General features: G+C 37.6%; 1 protein-coding gene across 5 annotated transcripts in view; it reads right to left on the reverse strand.

Moving 5' to 3' along the window:
• Positions 1–15,285, reverse strand: part of LRBA (LPS responsive beige-like anchor protein) — a 730,232-nt gene that overhangs the window by 195,092 nt on the left and 519,855 nt on the right. For all 5 annotated transcript variants that reach the window (XM_060147738.1, XM_060147737.1, XM_060147734.1 and 2 more), the window contains 2 exons: positions 14,437–14,552; positions 3,784–3,896 (listed from right to left, as the gene is read on the reverse strand). In XM_060147738.1, coding sequence (XP_060003721.1) covers positions 3,784–3,896; positions 14,437–14,552 — 229 coding nt within the window. The remainder of the gene's footprint in view (positions 1–3,783; positions 3,897–14,436; positions 14,553–15,285) is intronic.

Raw genomic sequence — 15,285 nt, forward strand, 5'->3', positions numbered from 1 at the left:
TAGTGGATATGGACATTTATAGATAGAGAATAATGAAAATAACTCTTTTGCTTTGGCTTTTGAGCCCCTTTTTACTTTTAATCTAATAAAATAAAAAAAGCAAAATTTCTATTGCTTGTCTAGTGGGGCATAAAAATAACCTTATTTATCACATACAGAAGATAAGTTATAAAGACATGAATTAAAACAGTGTTTTACACACCTAGCAAAACTATTTGGCAAGTTCCTTAGAAACAGCTGCAACATACAAATAAGATTCAATTTGAATAATAGATTCTGTTTACTTGGCAAATAGTAACAGCATTTTGCTGATACTATTTCATCGGATTCTCATAATGAAAAAATTCATAGGACCTACTTTAAAAAATTGTTTTGAAGGATTTCTTCTGGTCATGTAAGATTTTTAGTGGAATAGAGGACAAAGATGAGGGTCAGAGAACAGAGGCTTTTGGCAAGGAAGTAGTAAGACGAGGTGATAGGGTTATGGGAGTTCTTGTTCAGGTACAGTGATGGCAGAAGAGAGAAATACAGCCGCAGCAGAAAAATCCAAATAGCCTCCCACTTAGCACCATTGCTACTGTTCCATCAAGACATAAACATGCCCCTTGTCCACAATCCATCCAACTACTCACTGCATCTTAAAGAGCCTACAAAAAGTCCTCTAGAGCACAAAACATCTTAATAAGTTATGTGCTTAAACAGAAGTCCAAACTGAGGGACTCGGCTTAAACAAAAAAAGGCAATTCTTCTAGATGTCTAGAAAGGTTATATATTTATTTTGTGAGGCAAATTTTACATTTTAACAATTTAATAAAAAATGAGATCTTTAATTTCACTTACATAAAATTCAAATAAAGGATAGTAGGATATAATAGTCTGAGAATTAAAAAACTGTCCAGTTTTTACTATTGACCTACTGCATGGCTCACTACACAAGTCAAACTAATACTAAACTAAACTAAACTAAACTAAAACTACTAAACTAAAACTAAAGTCCTCATTTATTAGACAAGAGAGCTCTACAGATTCCAGTGAAATACTACAGGGTCTTAGAACAAGTACAATACCTAAATGTAAGTAAGGCTTTCCTTTAAAAAAAAAAAACCAAAATACATTTATCCATTTATTATTTCTCATAGTCAATGGGTCACCTGGGAAATTCTGCTGATCTGGGCCACAGTTGGCTGCTCTTGGTTGTGCTTGCTCATATGTTCATGGTCAGCTGAGGGCTGGCTCGTGTAGGATGGCCTCAGCTCACACAGCTCAGCCATCCTCCAGGTGTCAGTCCTGACCCTCCAGCTAGTTAACCTGGGCATGTTGTTCTCAAGGTGATCAAAGAAAAGTAAAAGCAGAAAATGCAGGTGCTTTTTCAAACCTCTATTTTGTGTCTAGTTTACTAATTACCTCTTTTTCTCCCCTTGCTGGCCTTTTTATTGTTTTTGTTTTTTTAATTGTTATAAAATATACATAACATGAACCTTACCACTTTAACCACTTTTAAGTGTAAGTTCAGTGGCATTACATTCAGGCTGTTGGCCAACCATCACCACCTTCCATTTCCAGAACTTGTTTCATCTTGAAAACTGAGACTCTATACCCATTAAAGTCTCCATTTCTCCCTCCCCCCGGCCAGGCCCCAGCAACCACCATTCTACTTTCTGTCTCTATGAATCTGACTACTCTAAATGCCTCACATGAGTGAAATCATACAGTGTTTGTCCTTTTGTGAATGGCTTATTTCACTTAGCATAATGTCTTCTAGGTTCATCCATATTGTAGCATGTGTCAGAGGTTCCTTCCTCTTTAAGGCTGAACAATATTCCACTGTATATATGTACCACATTCTGTTTATCCATTTATCCATTAGTGGATACTTGGACTGCTTCCATCTTTTGGTTATTGTAAATAATACTATTATAAATATTAAAATTGGTATACAAATACCTCTTCGAGTCTCTGCGTTTATTTCTCTTGGGTATATATTCAAAAGTAGAACAGCTGGATCTTAGGGTAATTCTATTTTTTATTTTGAAGGAACTGTCATACTTTTTTCCATGTCAGCTTCACCATTTTACAGTGCCACCAGCAGTGCACAAGGGCTCTAATTTCTCCACATCTTCACCAATACTTGTTATTTTATGATTATTTATTTTTTAATTAAAGCCATCCTACTGGCTGTGAAGTAGCATCTCATTTGGTTTTGATATACATTTTCCTAACAATTAGTAATGTTGAACACCTCTTCATCTGCTCATTGGCCATTTGTATAACTTCTTTGAAGAATTGTCTATTCAAATTCTTCACCCGTTTTTGAATCAGGTTGTTCGGTTTTTGTTGTTGAGTTTTAGGAGTTCTCTATATATTCTACACATTAATCCCATATCTGATAGTTAATGTGCAAACAGGGCTTTCTTTTGAAAATGAAAACTCTCCTTTAAGAGTGAAAAAGGATTCAGGATATTCTGTTTGTTGATAATTCAGGATAGAAAAGGAAAATTCTTAAAGAATACCTGATGATATGAGAATATACTTATAGAAAAACCAGTGTGTGTGTGTGTGTGTGTGTGTGTGTGTGTGTGTGTGCATAAAACATAATTATTCCTTATTGATATGTGGTAAATTAGAGGTAGTTTTTGTTATTTACATGTTTCACATTTTAAAATTAAAAACAGACTGATTAACTTTAACACAGTTAAAATTAAGTTTTTAGAACTTGGGAGAAATGTCATGTATATTTTATTATTTAATTCATTTAACACATTTATTGAATGGCAGGTCCTATACTAGGCAAGGGAGAAATAATGGTAAACGAGAACTCTATGAACTTTAGTGGAGCACACAAGAAGAACCAAAACAAGTAGGTAGAAAGATATGTAAAAATGCATGATATTTTAGGTGCTCTGAAAGAAAGAGAGGAAGGAAGGAATCAGTAATGGTCTCTATAAAGACGTGTTGTTCCTAAAGGACTGAGACAGTCAGCCACTCACAGAGCAGGGAGATGAACGTTCAAGGCAGAGAAAGCAAACTGTGGAGTTGGGAAAGATTCATTCTGCATGCAGTGATAAGTCAAGAAAGGTTTAAGCACTGAATTTATGGAATTCAAAATTACATTTAGGGCTTCCCTGGTGGCACAGCGGTTGAGAGTCCGCCTGCCGATGCAGGGGACATGGGTTCATGCCCCGGTCCGGGAAGATCCCACATGCCGCGGAGAGGCTGGGCCCGTGAGCCATGGCCGCTGAGGCTGTGCGTCCGGAGCCTGTGCTCCGCGACGGGAGGGGCCACAGCAGTGAGAGGCCCGCGTACCGCAAAAAAAAAAAAAAAAAAAAAAAAATTACATTGAAAGAGGATCCATTCTGTTGTAGTGAGGAATGGCTCAGAGAAGGGCAAAAGGTAGAGGAAAATCACTTAGGAGACACAAAACAGTGTGGGGTTACTTCTCTTTTTACAAGAGAGCTGGTGAGAAGTTTCCATGATGTTCTTCGTATCTTTTATCAAGTACTGACACCCTTAGAAGAAGTTGATATTTGGGAATAATATCTTCTTAAATGTATATGAAGAAAAAAATATAACTGTTAATATTTTTAACTGTCATCAAGGTTACCATGTATATTAAATTTTTCTAATTTAAATTTGAGAATAATGAAAATACATTTAAAAGACAAATATATTAAAGTTATAATAATATTAAAAATATTTTTTAAATATGATGTGAAAATAAAGATAATCACTTGAAAATTTTTATATTCAACATAGTGATATTTCAGATGATTACTAAGAAATTACCTTGGACAAATCTCTGAAGTTACTTGGCAAAGTAAGATCCAGTTCTTCTGATTCATAATTAGTAATGACCCAGGGAAACACTGGGTACTGATTTAAGTCATTGTAACTCCGTCCTGGAAGAGGAAAAAAAAGTCATTCTTAATTTAGAAGAATGAAATGATAAACATTCAGGAATATACTAAATGTAACAAGAACAACAATTTTTGAGTGCCAGACATTGTTCCCAGTGCTATCCATTCATGATTTCATTTAATTCTCACAATAACCCTATGAAATTGGTATCACCCTCGTTTTACAGATAAAAAAACCGAGGCACAAAAGTTTATGTAACTTGCCCCAAATCATGCAACTACTAATGGTTGAACTACATTCAAATCCACATACTCTGTACCCACATCTTATAAATTACACAACTATTTTTTATTAGTTAAAAGCCTGCACCAAATAAAATAATCTTCATTAAGAATTCAAAAAACAATTTGCAATCTCATAGAGTTTCTCAAAACCAGAATCCTTTCTTTGCCATTAATTAATCAACCAACCAATCAACTGATCAACCAAGTTCAAGTGACTTCACCCCTATGGGCATTCACAGTCAACTGTAAAATCACCAGATTGCTCTTAATAACTCTGAAATTTCTGTGACAGCTTTCAAATTCTATGCTCCTTTGAACATAATGCACAGCATCATAGATGTTGCTTACTCCATTCCCAAATGCTGCCACATACTCTTCTATGCTTCTTCTAAACTAATGACATTCAACGACACATTCAGGTCTACTAAAAATATGAATAAAACAAAGAATGAGGTAGCCCATCCACGTAGAAACAGCAGTTTTCTGGATATCACCCCTTTGGGAGGCAGCATGGTAGATGACATCATTGTTTCTGTAGTAAAAATGTTGGCATTTGACTCCACGATTTTACTAGTCTATAACCTATTTTTACTTAGATTTAATGTGAACAGACTCTTATGGCTAAATTACAAGGCAAACAAGGATATTAATACTGGTTGAATTCCTTTCTTACAGTGTATTATATCATCCCCATTCTCTTCCTGTTCTCAAATATATACGGATATCAAATCAATATACAGCTGAGTATTACAGTAGCTCTCGACACAAATTCTTGGTATCTAAGCCTCCCTTATGATTGGATGTTTGTTTGTTTTTTTAAACATCTTTATTGGAGTATAATTGCTTCACAATCGTGTGTTAGTTTCTGCTTTATAACAAAGTGAATAAGCTATACATATACATATATCTCCATATCTCCTCCCTCTTGCGTCTCCCTCCCACCCTCCCAATCCCACCCCTCTATGTGGTCACAAAGCACCGAGCTGATCTCCCTGGGCTATGCGGCTGCTTCCCAATAGCTATCTATTTTACCTTTGGTATATATGTCCACGCCACTCTCTCACTTCGTTCCAGCTTAGCTTTCCACCTGTCCATGTCCTCAAGTCCATGCTATACGTCTGCATCTTTATTCCTGTCCTGCCCCTAGGTTCTTCAGAACCTTTTTTTTTTTTTTCCAGATTCCATATATATGTGTTAGCATATGGTATTGGTTTTTCTCTTTCTGACGTACTTCACTCTGTAAGACAGACCTTGGGTCCAGCCACCTCACTACAAATAACTCAATTTCGTTTCTTTTTATGGCTGAGTAATATTCCATCGTATATATGGGGCATATCTTCTTTATCCATTCATCTGTCGATGGACAGTTAGGTTGCTTCCATGTCCTGGCTATTGTAAATAGAGCTACAATGAACATTGTGGTACATGACTCCTTTTGAATTATGGTTTTCTCAGGGTATATGTCCAGTAGTGGGATTGCTGCATCATATGGTAGCTCTACTTTTACATTTTTAAGAACTTCCATATTGTTCTCCATAGTGGCTATATCAATTTACATTCCCACCAACAGTGCAAGAGAGTTCCCTTTTCTCCACACCCTGTCCAGCATTTATTGTTTGTAGGTTTTTGGATGATGGCCATTCTGACCAGTGTGAGGTGACACCTCATTGTAGTTTTTTTTTTTTTTGCGGTACACGGGCCTCTCACTGTTGTGGCCTCTCCTGTTGTGCAGCACAGGCTCCGGACGCGCAGGCTCAGCGGCCATGGCTCGCGGGCCCAGCCGCTCTGCGGCATGTGGGATCTTCCCATACCGGGGCACAAACCCGTGTCCTCTGCATCGGCAGGTGGACTCTCAACCACTGTGCCACCAGGGAAGCCCCTCGTTGTAGTTTTGATTTGCATTTCTCTAATGATTAGTGATGTTGAGCATCCTTTCATGTGTTTGTTGGCAATCAGTATAACTTCCTTGGAGAAATGTCTATCTAGGTTTTCTACCCATTTTTGGATCAGGTTGTTTTTTTTTTTTGAAATTGAGCTGCATGACCTGCTTGTAAATTTTGGAGATTAATCCCTTGTCAGTTGCTTCATTTGCAAATATTTTCTCCCATTCTGAGGGTTGTCTTTTCATCTTGCTTATGGTTTCCTTTGCTGTGCAAAAGCTTTTAAGTTTCATTAGGTCCCATTTGCTTATTTTTCTTTTTATTTCCATCACTCTAAGAGGTGGATCAAAAAAGATCTTGCTGTGATTTATGTCAAAGAGTGTTCTTAGGGCTTCCCTGGTGGCGCAGTGCTTGAGAGTCCGCCTGCCGATGCAGGGGACACGGGTTCGTGCCCTGGTCCGGGAAGATCCCACATGCTGCGGAGCGGCTGGGCCCGTGAGCCATGGCTGCTGAGCCTGCACGTCTGGAGCCTGTGCTCCGCAACGGGAGAGGCCACAACAGTGAGAGGCCCGTGTACCGCAAAAAAAAAAGAAAAAAAAGAAAAAAAAAAAAAGAGTGTTCTTACTATGTTTTCCTCTAAGAGTTTTATAGTGTCCGGTCTTACATTTAGGTCTTTAATCCATTTTGAGTTTATTTTTGTCTATGGTGTTAGGGAGTGTTCTAATTTCATTCTTTTACATGTAGCTGTCCAGTTTTCCCAGCACCACTTACTGAAGAGGCTGTCTTTTCTCCATTGTATATTCTTGCTTCCTTTATGAAAGATAAGGTGACCATATGTGGGTGCGTTTATCTCTGGGCTTTCTATCCTGTTCCATTGATTTATATTTCTGGTTTTGTGCCAGGACCATACTGTCCTGATTATTGTAGCTTTGTAGTATAGTCTGAAGACAGGGAGCCTGATTCCTCCAGCTCTGTTTTTCTTTCTCAAGATTTGCTTTGGCTATTCGTGGTATTTTGTGTCTCCATACAAGTTGTGAAATTTTTTGTTCTAGTTCTGTGAAAAATGACATTGGTAGTTTGATAGGGATTGCACTGAATCTGTAGATTGCTTTGGGTAGTAGAGTCATTTTCACAATGTTGACTCTTCCAATCCAAGAACATGGTATATCACTCCATCTGTTTGTATCACCTTTAATTTCTTTCATCAGTGTCTTATAGTTTTCTGCATACATGTCTTTGGTCTCCTTAGGTAGGTTTATTCCTAGGTATTTTATTCTTTGTTGCAGTGGCAAATGGGAGTGTTTCCTTAATTTCTCTTTCAGATTTTTTTCATCATTAGTGTATAGGAATGCAAGAGATTTATGTGCATTAATTTTGAGCCTGTTACTTTACCAAATTTATTTATTAGCTCTAGTAGTTTTCTGACAGCATCTTTAGGATTCTCTATTATGTCAACTGGAAACAGTGACAGCTTTACTTCTTTTCCAATTTGTATTCCTTTTATTTCTTTTTCTTCTCTGATTGATGTGGATAGGATTTCCAAAACTATGTTGAATAATTGTGGTGAGAGTCGACAACCTTGTCTTGTTCCTGATCTTAGAGGAAATGGTTTCAGTTTTTCACCATTGAGAATGATGTTGGCTGTGGGTTTGTCATATATGGGCTTTATTATGTTGAGGTAAGTTCCCTCCATGCCTACCTTCTGGAGGGAGTTTATCATAAATGGCTGTTGAATTTTGTCAAAAGCTTTTTCTGCATCTATTGTGATGATCATATGGTTTTTCTCCTTCAATTTATTATTATGGTTTATCACACTGATTGACTTGCGCATATTGAAGAATCCTTGCATTCCCGGGATAAATCCCACTTGATCATGGTGTATGATCCTTGTAATGTGCTGTTGGATTCTGTTTGCTAGTATTTTGTTGGAAATTTTTGCATCTATGATCATCAGTGATACTGGCCTGTAGTTTTCTTTCTGTGTGACACCTTTGTCTGGTTCTGGTATCAGGATTATAGTGGCCTTGTAGAATGAATTTGGGAATGTTCCTCCCTCTGCTATATTTTGGAAGAGTTTGAGAAGGACAGGTGTAAGCTCTTCTCTAAATGTTTGATAGAATTCGCCTGTGAAGCCATCTAGTCCTTGGCTTTTGTTTGTTGGAAGATTTTTAATCACAGTCTCAATTTCAGTGCTTGTGATTGGTCTGTTTATGTTTTCTATTTCTTCCTCATTCAGTCTTGGAAGGTTGTGCTTTTCTGTGAATTTGTCCATTTCTTCCAGGTTGTCCATTTTATTGGCATATAGGTGCCAATAAAATGGCACCTATATGAGGTGAGATCTCTCATGATCTTTTGTATGTCTGCAGTGCCAGTTGCTACTTCTCCTTTATCATTTCTAATTCTATTGATTTGAGTCTTCTCCATTTTTTTCTTGATGCATCTGGCTAACGGTTTATCAATTTGTTTATCTTCTCTAAAAACCAGCTTTCAATTGATCTTTGTTATTGCTTCATTCATTTCTTTTTCATTTATTTCTGATCTGATCTTTATGATTTCTTTCCTTCTGCTAACTTTGGGGTTTTTTTGTTCTTCTTTAATTGCTTTAGGTGTAAGGTTAAGGTTGTTTATTTAAGATGTTTGTTTCTTGAGGTAGGATTTTATTGCTATAAACTTACCTCTTAGAACTACTTTTGCTGCATCCCATAGGTTTTGGGTTGTCATGTTTTCTTTGTCATTTGTTTCTAGGTATATTTTGATTTCATCTTTGATTTCTTCAGTGATCTCCTGGTTATTAAGTAGCGTATTGTTTAGCCTCCATGTGTTGGTAATTTTTACAGATTTTTTCCTATAATTGGTATCTAGTCTTAGAGTATTGTGGTTGGAAAAGATACGTGATATGATTTCAATTTTTTTAAATTTACCAAGGCTTGATCTGTGACCCGAGATATGATCTATCCTGGAGAATGTTCCATGAGCACCTGAGAAGAAAGTGTATTCTGTTGTTTTTCAATGGAATGTCCTATAAATATCAATTAATTCCATCTTGTTTCATGTATCATTTAACGCTTGTGTTTCCTTATTTATTTTCATTTTGGATGATCTGTCCATTGATGAAAGTGGGGTGTTCAAGTCCCCTACTATCATTTTGTTATTGTCGATTTCCCTTTTATGGCTGTTAGCATTTGCCTTATGTATTGAGGTGCTCCTATGTTGGGTGGATAAATATTTACAATTGTTATATCTCTTCTTGGATTGATCCCTTGATCGTTATGCAGTGTCCTTCTCTGTCTCTTGTAATAGTCTTTATTTTAAAGTCTATATTGTCTGATATGAGAATTGCTACTCCAGCTTTCTTTTGATTTCCATTTAAATGGAATATCTTTTTCCATCCCCTCACTTTCAGTCTTTATGTCCCTAGGTCTGAAGTGGGTCTCTTGTAGACAGCATATATACGGGCCTTATTTTTGTATCCATTCAGCCAGTCTATGTCTTTTGGTGGGAGCATTTAATCCATTTACATTTAAGGTAATTATCGATATGTAGGTTCCTATTACCATTTTCTTAATTGTTTTGGGTTTTTTATTGTAGGTCTTTTCCTTCTCTTGTGTTTCTTGCCTAGAGAAGTTCCTTTAGCATGTGTTGTAAAGCTGGTTTCGTGGTGCTGAACTCTCTCAGCTTTTGCTTGTCTGTAAAGGTTTTAATTTCTCTGTTGAATCTGAATGAGATCCTTGCTGGGTAGAGTAATCTTGGTTGTAGGTTTTTCTCTTTCATTATTTTACATAGGTCTTGCCACTCCCTTCTGGCTGCAAAGTTTCTGCTGAAAGATCAGCTGTTAACCTTATGGGGATTCCCTTGTATGTTATTTGTTGTTTTTCCCTTGCCAATTATAATATTTTTTCTTTGTATTTTTGATAGTTTGATTAATGTGTGTCTTGGCGTGTTTCTCCTTGGATTTATCCTGTATGGGACTCTCTGAGCTTCCTGGACTTGATTGACTATTTCCTTTCCCATATTAGGAAGTTTTCAACTTCAGATATCTCTTCAAATATTCTCTCAGTCTCTTCCTTTTTCTCTTTTTCCTCCAGGGCCCCTATAGTTCGAATGTTGGTATGTTTAATGTTGTCCCAGAGGTCTCTAAGACTGTCTGAATTCTTTTCATTCTTTTTTCTTTATTCTGCTCTGCAGTAGTTATTTCCACTATTTTATCTTCTACATCACTTATCCGTTCTTCTGCCTCAGTTATTCTGCTATTGATTCCTTGTAGAGAATTTTTAATTTCATTTGTTGTGCTGTTCATCATTGTCTGTTTGCTCTTTAGTTCTTCTAGGTCCTTGTTAAACGTTTCTTGTATTTTCTCCATTCTATTTCTACGATTTTGGGTCATCTTTACTATCATTACTCTGAATTCTTTTTCAGGTAGACTGTCTATTTCCTCTTCATTTGTTTGGTCTGGTGGGTTTTTACCTTGCTCCTTCATCTGCTGTGTGTTTGTCTGTCTTCTTATTTTGCTTAACTTACTGTGCTTGGGGGTCTCCATTTCGCAGGCTGCAGGTTTGTAGCTCCTGTTGTTTTTGGTGTGTGCCCCCAATGGCTAAGGTTGGTTCAGTGGGTTGTGTAGGCTTCCTGGTGGAAGGGAGTAGTGCCTATGTTCTGGTGGATGAGGCTGAATCCTGTCTTTTTCGTGGGCAGGACCCCGACTGGTGGTGTGTTTTGGGGTGTCTGTGACCTTATGATTTTAGACAGCCTCTCTGCTAATGGGTGGGGTTGTACTCCTGTCTTGCTAGTTGTTTGGCATAGGGTGTCCAGCACTGTAGCTTGCTGGTTGTTGAGTGGAGCTGGGTCTCAGCTTTGAGATGGAGATCTCTGGGAGAGCTTTCACCGTTTGGTATCACATGGAGCTGGGATGTCTCTGGTGGACCAATGTCCTGAACTTGGCTCTCCCACCTCAGAGGCACAGGCCTGACACCCAGTCGGAGCACCAAGACCCTCACTGAATACTGTTACCTCCTCGGAAAGCTCAATACCAGGGTGTATGGAGCTTTTACAGAGGGTCTCAGCAAGCAGGCAGTCCTGCGGTACCAGATTAGCAAACGTTCAAAAGCTTGACAATATACTCTGTTGGCAAGGGTGTGGAGAAACAGTCCCTCTTTTGCATTGCTAGTAAGAATGCAAAAGGGAATAACCAACAACAACTTTGTCAATATGTCTTCATCAACCAAATGAGCAATGCCAGTGTAGGACCTAGGACCACTCACTCCATGGAAGAATCCCAGGTTCAGGCAGGGGACAGGCAGAGTGCTGGTAATATCTGGATATTGCTTGACACTTTACAGACTGTTCTCAGTGAATTTGCCTTCTCTGTTGAGCTTCAAAGCTTCCAAGATCTTGGCAGCTGGGAAGTGAAAGGCAGAGGGAGGGAGCATGGGGCAGGAGCAGCTTCTGGGCATGTACCCATGGGAGTGGCTGCCTGAGAGACCTGGGAGCAGAGGGTAAACAGTCCCCCGATTGGACGGAGCGGAGCAAGGACTACAACCTGATTTGATGCTTTTAACATTTTATTTCACTGTATTCATCATGGGCTTGAGGTCTATTAGAATAACAGAGTTCTTCCTTGATTGACCTGGAAATAGTCTTAGGAAACATGAATAACTAGGACAATTTTAATTCAGAAGTGTTTATGTCATTACATATTTCTGTCAATTTTAACTTCTCCCAGAAAAAAATGACCAAACTTAAACAACAAAAAGCAGTCTATTTTGATGTCTCCATTCTCTCACATTTTCCTGATTGAGATGTTAGTAAACAGTAAAATCCTCTTCTTAGCCTATCTGCTTAAATAATCAAGTTTATTGTACCTACGAAAAAAAGAGTACGTACCTGCTCACTGTAAACAGACTTTTATTAAGTAAGTTAAATTCAATATTTAGTTACTGAACGCCTAGTGACTGTCTTTTGGGAAATGTGCCAGATATCATGAGAACCTATATGTATCACAGATAACACTGTAGAAGAAATATTAAATAACATGAGACTCCACCCCAGCCTCTAGTGTATGTAAAAACCATCCAAAACAAATTATTGATTCTATTCTTTAAAGAGAATATACAGGGGATATATTTAAAAGACACTATAGGCACACTAGAAGTTATTTGAGAGTAGACCATTTCATAAATGCTGTCCATAATTATTACACTGCATTCAATTTAGGTGTTAATTGATTTATCATGTACAAAAGATGTCCATTTAAACTTGTTACATAAGTTCCCTGTCTCTCATTATTACTTAAAAATCCTTTCAGTCTCTAGTTATACAATCCCTACTAAATTCCACATAACTGTTCAAACTTTCTTTATTCCTTTCCCTCAATGGACCCTCAGATGAGTATCTCCCTAACTGATGAATCTTAGACTTTTTCAGTGTAAGCCCTGAACTTCCAATTCTTCGTACTACGCCCTCTCTTCTCCACTTTTCCAACAGTGTCTTTATTCTCTGGGAGGTATGATTCTTCCACCTGAGCTCTTGAACAGGTCTCCCTCATAATGTGAATTGTTACTTTTCCTCTCTCTTCCTCTTTCATAGTTACTCTCCACTGCCTTAACTCACCCTCTCTTTACTATTACACAAGAAAACTGTAATCTACATCTAATATTCTCGTTTAATCTCGAACCATTCAGTCCTTATAATCAAACTATTTTGCTTGTTTTGCAAATAAACCCCTAGGGACTTCCCTGGTGGCATAGTGGATAAGACTCAGCACTCCCAATGCAGGGGGCCTGGGTTCAATCCCTGGTCAGGGAATTAGATCCCATATGCATGCTGCAACTAAGGGTTCTCATGCCACAACTAAGGAGCCAGCCTGCCGCAACTAAGACCTAGCACAACCAAATAAATAAAATAAATATTTTTTTTTAAAAAAAGAAAGAAAACAAACCCTTATAAAGTAACCCATAAGTCCTGAGATATTAAAGCCAAAGTCATGGCCTGTACTCACTCTTAATTCTCCCTTACCTCTCCATCACATCTAATACAGTGGCCAAGGCCTTTCTCCCTTTCCCCTTGTATCTCAAGACATTTGCTTCACCTTAGTTCTCCTCCTATTAAGTCTATAAACTCTGGGGTCAGTCATTCTCTTCTCTTCCTTAATAACTTTCCCTCTTTCTTTTTGTTATGCTCAAGTGCATTCCCCAGACCTTACCTCACTGCTTTCTGTAACACCTGGCTTGGTAATCTCAACTCTCTCTCTTGGTGATTTCCTGTCTATGCAGATGAAATCCAACGTCCTATCTCTAAGCTCCAAATACCCTCACTTAACCTATACTCCAACAATTCTTTTCTTGGATATCTTGATAGCACAGTAAAATCATCTTTCTCTAGATCGATTTTTTGACTTCTCCCTTTAATTGCACCACTATTTTCCTCATGATTTAGAGCAGAAGCCTGGAAGTCTTTTCTGACACATTTTTCTCATTTACTCCCAACATTCAGTTGTCTGCATGGCAAATGGTTTGTACCTTGTAAATTCTTGTGTTATCTTTTTTTGTTTGTTTAATTAATTAATTTATTTTTGGCTGCACTGGGTCTTTGTTGCTGCACGCAAGCTTTCTCTAGTTGTGGTGAACGGGGGCTACTCTTTGTGCCGTATGCGGGCTTCTCATTGCGGTGGCTTCTTTTGTTGTGGAGCACAGGCTCTAAGTGGGTGGGCTTCAGTAGTTGCGGCATGTAGCCTCAGTAGTTGTGGCTCATGGGCTCTAGAGCACAGGCTCAGTAGTTGTGGCACATGGGCTTAGTTGCTCCGCGGCATGTGGGATCTTCCAGGACCAGGGATCGAACCCATGTCCCTTGCATTGGCAGGCAGATTCTCAACCACTGCACCACCAGGGAAGCCCAATTCTTGTGTTATCTAATCCTTTGTTTTAATTCCTATTGTCACCTCTCTAATGCAGGCCCTCATTACTTTTTATATGTAATTGCTTCCTAACTTCTGCTCTCTACCTAGACTCTCTGCACCATAATTTATCCTTCATACTGCTTCCAACTTTTCATACAGTTCTGATATTACTCATTTGTTCAAAAACTTTCAAACGTTTCCCTGTAAGTTGACTGCCAATTCCTCAAACTGACAAAAAAAATCTTGCATAATGTCTCCAAGTACATTTCTCCAAGTACCTTTCTAGTTTTCTTTTTCATTATACCTTTATGAATATATATTTTATGTACACGCAAACACAAACACACACACATACTATACCATTAATTGTTCTTTAGCTATACTGCATTTCTTCCCATCTTTGTATGCTTGCTTATGCCTTTAGCTTTACATGGAATGACTCTATTTATACAAATACTCAAAATAATTTAATCATATCACTATTAATAATTTATCATTTGAAATACATCAACATGTGAGCTTAAATTACCTGCTATTGTGTTGAGAAACATCAAGTACTCAAAATTTGAAATCTCCCTATGTTGCCATCGCTGGGTCATATTAGAAGCTTTAAAAAGTTGACGAGGACTAGCTAATGAGATACGCCTGCAAGAAAAAGAATTTGATATAGAATCAAATTAAACTTAAGATTAATTAGATCAATAATAAATCATGACTTCTGTGCTCGTTCAAAATGGCATCTGTATTATTATGAGACATTCTATTCATGTTATACTAACGAATGCTGGAGATGTTTCAATCTATAATTAATGGTTAAACGAATGATTTGGATGAGTCACAGGTCTATTATCCATATTCTATTCATCTAGATAAGCTGTCATTACAAAGCCATTATAATATCTAGGCTCCATAAATGTTGATTAATAACAGCATGATTAATAATTCACTGCCTTACTGATACAAAAGTAATTATAGTAACTAAGTAATACACATAAAATTGCATTCACATCTTTATCAGTTTAAATATTCATCTCTTAAAGACAGCATATTTGTACATTACAAATTTAAACATTATTTTTGTATACCCATTGTAATAGGGGAAAGAGGATCCCAGCTCCTCAGGTGTCCATTCGTGGGTTCGGATAAAGGTAAGGGAAACTATTATTCTTTTATACAGCCTAATAGTAGACCAAGTTTTCTGTTTTCTTAATGTAATGTGAGTAACAAAGGATACAACTGACCAATACTAAGTAGCAGTGGGAAATAGGTGGGAGGATTAATTACTACATTCAGAGCCCAGAATCTCAGAGAAGTATGCTGTCACAGTTCTTCCTACTACTAAGGACAAGATACATATTTTTTTCTAGCTTTATTTCCA

The sequence above is a fragment of the Lagenorhynchus albirostris genome, chromosome 4, assembly GCF_949774975.1.
Source record: "Lagenorhynchus albirostris chromosome 4, mLagAlb1.1, whole genome shotgun sequence".
Lineage (NCBI taxonomy): Eukaryota > Metazoa > Chordata > Mammalia > Artiodactyla > Delphinidae > Lagenorhynchus > Lagenorhynchus albirostris.